Source organism: Mustela nigripes, chromosome 2 (assembly GCF_022355385.1).
Source record: "Mustela nigripes isolate SB6536 chromosome 2, MUSNIG.SB6536, whole genome shotgun sequence".
Taxonomy (NCBI): Eukaryota; Metazoa; Chordata; class Mammalia; order Carnivora; family Mustelidae; genus Mustela; species Mustela nigripes.
In genome coordinates, this window is record NC_081558.1 from 10,089,653 (window position 1) to 10,096,200 (window position 6,548).

Here is a 6,548-nt window from a genome sequence, read left to right on the forward strand (position 1 = left end):
TCCATCTCTGGAAACCTTACAACTCTAGAAGAGGTACTGTTATTATACCTGTTTTACAGCCAAAGAGTCTGAGGCACAGAGAGGCTAAGTCACTTGCCCAAGGTCACACAGCTAGAAAGCGATTGCCGTGGGATTCAAAGCTGGAAGCAAGAACAATGACTAAGGGAGGGGTAGGGGCCACCAAACACTGATCTGGATCTTCACTCCCAGGTAAGTAGTCCTGGCAGAATAAGATGAACAATAACAGGAATGAGGAAGCTCTTTATTTCCCCTGTATGTGAGGGGGGAAATTGCAGCATACAGTTCATCCCATTTGTGTAAAAATAGAAAAGCTGATATGTGCATCTCAGGAAAGGTACCTGAGAGATGGGACATTTGTTGGGGGCAGACTTGTGGGGGAGAGGATTTTCATTCTGTCCCCTCCAGAGTTTAGTACTGTGATTACACAGCCCCAAACCCTAGAAATTTAGAAATTATGCTTATGCGTATATATACAGACTCCTGCACCAAAGTCTGTTTTCTTCTTTTTCTAAAGGCAAAAATCTGATGCCATGCCTTTCCCATAGTGCTATGGCAGACAAGGGAACTGCAGGCCTAGAGGAGGGAGGGGACTCAACTGTTCTTCACAGGCCAAATGTACATTTTGAGTTTTGTACTGTTTAAATCATGTTACAATGTGTCCCCTGCTCGTGTGGTGGATTCAGGTGAGGTGGGTTAGAGAGGCAGCTCCATACTTACCCACACAGGAGGGGCTCTGAAATGTGCTGAGAGTCCACATGGGAAAGTAAAGCAAATCCATTAAATTGAAGCCAAGGATGCAAAGCAGTCTGCCAGCACGTACCCCAAACACCGCTGGACACACACTCGGTCCAGTGTGGCAAACACGTGTCTGAGGGGCTGGCTTTCTGCCCACCCAAGTCCTCTTTGTCCTTTCCACTATGAACATTTGCCTAAAGAAACCCACTGCCCTACACACACCTCTAGGTAGGGAATTTCTAGTTACCAGAACTGTGTGTTTACAGGCTTTGTCCACTTCTGAGTTGGTGACTTTGATACGAAGGTCACAGGGACCTGCTACATAAGATTGGGGCACAGAGGTGGCACTGACCAATTGACCCCAACGGAGCCCAGGGCCAATTCTGTAGTAAATGTCATCTTGGTGCAGGTCAGCATACCTCTTTTGGCTCTGATATGTGGGGTCACCTCCCAACTAGGATGGCATCCTCTGGGCTCACTGCATATGCTTGTCTAGGGAGAAACCTACATCCTACATCTGGGGAAAAGCCCTCTGGATTTGTGCTATCCAACAGCTGCTACTAGCTGTGTGTGACTGCTGTTGAGCACTTGGAATGTGACTGAACTGAGAAACTGAATTTAGTTTACTGAATCTTAAAACACTTCCATTTAAAAATGACAGAAAACATTCTAATCACTTACAGAAACTTCTCTTTGACAACACAGCTCCTACACCATTTTCAGTGGCTAAACTGTTTCAGTGGGAAGGGAAAGCCACCCCTAGGTTGATTTTAAACACACTGGCATTTAAGTTTTTACTTCAAGACATTTTGTAGCAAAGTAGCAATACGTTGTTTTAAGCCTATGTAGTTACTTACCTTGTAATAAAACCAGTTCCTTAAAAAAAGTAACAAAGGAAAGGCAGCCTCAGTGTCCTGCCAACGGAGCCAGGGCAGGAAATGGGTCTTCTCCAGGGTGGGGTCAGCCCTGGGCTGGAATTCCAGTCTGGTTTGGCCAGAGCCTGCCTGACACGCAGCCTGTTCTAGCAAGAAAGGAGTAGAGGAGGATCATAAGGGCAGACCATGCACCTCCCCTGGGCTCCAGAAACTGGGCCCTGCAGGACGGGAAAGGGAATTCCTGAACTCGAGCCCACCCTTCCTAAAACCAGCTCTGAAATCCACAGGGCTCTCTGGGTGCCTGGGTCAGGTCCAGGTGGGCTGACGTTCTCTACTCTGCAATGCAGCCCAGAAAGGGAGACTTATCTCTCCCTTGCAGAGTTCTCCTGCCTGTGCCCACCCCCAGCCTTCCCTGGCCCTTCCCTTCCACACTGACTGCATCTGGAGGGACACCCAGCCGCCGCCCCAACCCATCAGCAAAACCCTCAAACAGAGTCGCAGGACTGCTCCCCTGAGGTTTAGCATCAGTCTTTAATGCTGTCGTGCTGCACATTGACAAGTCACACGCTTTGGTCTCATGTTGGCAGTGTCAACTTACAATGAGTCTAAAGGTCTGAGCACCAGACTGGCCTGCAAGGAACAGACACTTGTTCCAACCCGGCCCCCCTCCCCAACTCCCAAGGTTCCTTTTGAATTCCATCGTGGCCCTGTACAGAGAGCAGCAGCTGCCGTGGACTGGTTTCCTTTGAGGGCCCACCAACATTACACAGAATTATAAAAACATATTTACAGACGTTCCACAGTGCTCCTGTAATCAGAAGCAAAGACCCTTTTATCAAAAGGGATTATATCTAGAGCTGTGCAAAATTCAAAAGGATCAGATCCTTTTGAAAGAGTCCAGAGTCCATTAAATGAAAAACTACCTGGGCACTTGTAAACCCCAGGTGTGCCAAAAGATTGCCTTATAGATAAAAGAAAAAAAAAAAAGAGTGTGACCCATAAGTGAGTGCACGTGGCTTCAGAGTCAGGGGTCGAGAAGGTCCCCTACTCTGTCCAGGGTCCCTGACCCTCTAGGGAGATGCATCTGTGCAACTCATTCACATGAGGCTGGCTCCCTTGGTCCTGCTGGAACAAGAGGTATTGCTTGTGGGTGCCAGCCAGGCAGTTTTACAAAAATAATCGAAGTTGGTTCTCAATTTGAGATGGCAAAAGAGAAAACAGGATTCTTCAGGGGAAGAGCAAGACAGGGGAGACAAATACAGAATAAAACACTAACTGATCACACAACAGAAACTGAGGAGTGTACAGGGTCTGATAACCAAGATGGCAGGTTGGCACCACCCAATGGCCACAAGTCAAGGGACTACAGACACATCAAGTCCAGCTGTGGGTCTGCCTCTTGACCGTGGGCGGGGCCTGGAGGAGGGTACGGGCCCATCCCGGGAGGGCTGCTGGAACCAGTGGAACAGACTGGAATGCCTTTTCCTGCTGTCCCCACCACCAGCTGCCCTATCGCTCGAAAAACCACTTAAGTCTAGTGCACGACTTTGAAAGATTGTAATATATTCTCTGGAAAACATTCAGCAGTACGAAAGCCCTCCCTGGGCCCTCCCGCCCTCTCACGGGTCCACAACTGGTGGAACGGTCCGGAAATCCTTGAGCTCTGGAAAGGTCCCTGGTCAGTCCTTGGGAAACACAGGAGACTATATTGGAAGAATCTGCTCAAGTACGGTTCTTGACGTCTGGGGAATCCTTTCAGGGAAGATTACTTCAAACTCAATAATGAGGTCCCCGCGTTTCTCGGGCGTTTTGGGGAGGGGGAGGCCTTCTCCAGGAACTTTTCGCCGCATGCCAGGCCTGATGACATCTTTGAACACAACGGGTATGGTCCTGCCGTCCAGAGTGGGTACGTTCACTGTGCAGCCACACAGAGCCTTAGAGAGCAAAGACAGAACGTTAGATGGAAGGTATTTAGGATGCTCAACTCCCGTCCAGAAGCCATTTAATGTAGGGGGAAGCACCACCAGGCCCCTGTAGCTAAGACCTTGCCCCCAGATATGGAAAACTCTGGAAAAACAGAGCCCTGGTCAGTCTCGTTTTTGCTGTAACCCCCAAGCCTGGCTCCAAAGTGCTCAGACATATCTGTCAAGCAAACATCCAACGACTTCAAAATCCAACAATCTCCCTCCATACATACTACCATACTTATTAGTATCCTACCTCCCGAAGGCTGATCTTGGCTGGATAAATGACATCAGAGCCATCTCTCTTAAAGATATTGTGTGGCTTGTCCTTTAAAACAAAGACAATGTCAGCTGGAATGTTGTTGGAGGTCTGGTCGCCTTCCTTGGGGAAGGTGATTTTGGTCCCTTCTTTCCACCCCCGCTTCACTTCGATGGTCAAGATCTTGTCTTCGTTGCGAATGCTCTTTCCATCGGGGTTCAGCCGCTTATGGGAGATTTTCATCTTCTTGGTACAGCCGCTATAGATCTCTTCAAGCGAGACCCTAAGGTCGTGGGTGACAGGGGGATCTTGCTTCTTTCGGGTGGGCTCTTGGGCAGGACGGGAACGGCCAAAGTTCATGTTGGTGAAACCACCCATGCCCATGGGGAAACCAGAGAACGGGTCATCAATGTCCATGCCTTCCTCCCCGTTCCGCTGCCCAAAAAAGGTGTCAAAGGGATTTCGGCCACCGAAGAACTCCGCAAACATGGCATGAGGATCTCCATGGAATGTGTAGCTGAAAGAGGTACCATTAGCACCACCACTGCTCCCACCACTGGGGCCACCACCCTTTAGACCTGAAAAGCAAAATCAGAAGAAATGAGATGGTGGTGAGCTTCTCTTCCCCTGCCTCCCCCACCCTTTCTCTCTAGGTGCTTTCACTAAGGAAAAAACTTGAGAACCATTAAGGGTGGGGGGGTGGGAGGAATTTTTTTTTTTTTTCAGCCTGTCAGGAAGAGTAAAGAACCCTAAGTCAGAGTTAGACTCCCCCCTCCAGGTGCTTCAGCGTGCCAGAACAGGGGTAAAGGACTCAAGCGCCCTCTCTAGAGGACACGGAATTCCCAGCACTTCTTGACTAACCTATTATCCCTACAAATACATTAAGATTTACAAAAAATTTATTAAGAGATCAGCTGAAAAAGGCACGCTCCACGATCAGCGCTCAGTAAGTGTTTACTCTCAGAAATACTCAAGAGCTAGGAATGTGTGAGGAGCAGAAATGAAAGCAAAACCATAAACGCAGCTTTTCAAATTCTCACATCCTGGCACTAATTGCCACCATCCTTACATAAAAACCCACTTCATTTCTTAAGACTCAGCACAGAAACCAGTCTGAGTCATCCACGGGCAACTGGACAACAAGACAGCTTCCTTCTCTGGGCCTCAGAGGCCTGCGCCGCTGCGGCCGGGCCGAGGCGGGTTCCTCTACACCTGGACTGCGTTCGGGCGCTGGCTGCCACCTACGTGCCTGGCACCAGGTTAGATAAGCACTTTACAGGAATTATCTCACTCCGCCCTCACAGGGGCCCCGGAGTGAGGTCGGCGCTAATCGGTGCGCTCATCCGCAGGCTCGCCGATCGCAGGTCAAGCCCTACGCGCAGCCACAAGCCCCACCCTGCGACCCTGGTTGCTAGGCCTGCCACCTCGGCCCAGGTGAGCTCCGGACTGCCGGGGCCGCGATGACACCGGCCCGGCTCGGCCTCGGTCCCCACTGCGTCGCATCCGCACCCCTGGGACCGCTTGGGGACGTGGGTGGAGGCGCCTAGGGAGGGGCAACCGCAGACATGCTAGAAGCTTCTGGGCGAGCTGCGCTGCCAGGACTCCTCCTCCCATCCGGCGGCCGCCAATCCGAGGGCGGAGGCCCGCGTGGCCGGAGGGCGGGGGCCTCTCGCCCACCGGGCCCGGGACGTCCCCTGGGGACGCTACAGCCCGGCCGCCGGGCCTCGGTTCTCCCTCCTGTCAAACGGCGGGGGCGCGCCCCTAGCCGCGCGCGCACGCACCTTCTTCCCCGTAGCGGTCAAAGATCTCACGCTTGCGCGGGTCGCTGAGCACGTCGTAGGCCTCGGCGATCTCCTTGAACTTCTCCTCGGCGCCGGGCTCCTTGTTCTTGTCCGGGTGGTAGCGTAGCGCCTGGCGGCGGTAAGCCCGCTTGATTTCCTCGTCCGACGCGCCACGGGCCAGGCCCAGCGTCTGGTAATAGTCCTTGCCCATAGTCCCCGCCTGCGGCCCGCCGCCCAGCTGTCGCCGTACCCCGGCTTCGCCGCCGCCCCGTCCCGGACTCTATATACCCGTCCGGCGGAAGCTTCCAGAGCCCGCCAGCCCCCTCCAGAACCTTCTGCCCCGCCCTCCGCACCGCTCCGACCAATCGCCGCCTCCCAGTCGGCGACGCGCGACGTCCGGGGCGGGGCTTAGCCGCCAACGGCTGCCCGCGCGCGGCCACGCCCCTTCCCTCTCCGCCCCCGGCAACGCCTCCCCGCGGCGCGCGCACTGAGCGACGAGGGCCCCGCCCACTTGACGGGGAGCCAATCGCGACCTTTTTTCACTGCCTTCGCGGACCCCGGTCGGCCGCGTGTGTTGTCCCCAGCCTGGGTCAATAGGTTACGGCACACCTCTCGGGAAGGGGCGGGCCGGATGTGGCCCCTCCCCTTAGGGCTGCCCCGCTCTTCCCCGGTGACAGTAGAACTGCTCTCCGGCTTCTCATCGGGCTCTGAGAATGAGGGTTCTCTCTCCAGGTGATTCTGAGAAAGCTGGCTAACATTGCCTTGCCCTAGGTTCCCCCCTACCCCGACTTCTGTAACAAGGGAAGAAAAATACCCACCCGCCCTCTTCTCTTGGCTGTGGGGAGAATGCAATGAGTCCCAGAACCGTCCCTGTCCTCACCATACAGGTTCCTATAACGCAAGGTGAGGCCCC

The 6,548-nt window shown here is 53.4% G+C and overlaps 1 protein-coding gene across 2 annotated transcripts; it reads right to left on the reverse strand.

Annotated features, from left to right (window-relative positions):
* Nucleotides 1-2,143: 2,143 nt before the first annotated feature.
* On the reverse strand, nt 2,144-5,961 carry DNAJB1 (DnaJ heat shock protein family (Hsp40) member B1). 2 transcript variants are annotated; one of them, XM_059389234.1, is made up of 3 exons: nt 5,636-5,961; nt 3,852-4,432; nt 2,144-3,565 (listed from the first exon to the last, which is right to left on the reverse strand). In XM_059389234.1, the coding sequence occupies exons 1-3, from the start codon at nt 5,844-5,846 to the stop codon at nt 3,335-3,337; spliced, it is 1,023 nt and encodes a 340-aa protein (XP_059245217.1). In that variant the 5' UTR covers nt 5,847-5,961; the 3' UTR covers nt 2,144-3,334. The 2 variants fall into 2 exon arrangements, with proteins under 2 accessions (XP_059245217.1, XP_059245218.1); XM_059389235.1 differs by lacking the exon at nt 5,636-5,961 and adding an exon at nt 5,279-5,373.
* Nucleotides 5,962-6,548: the final 587 nt, after the last annotated feature.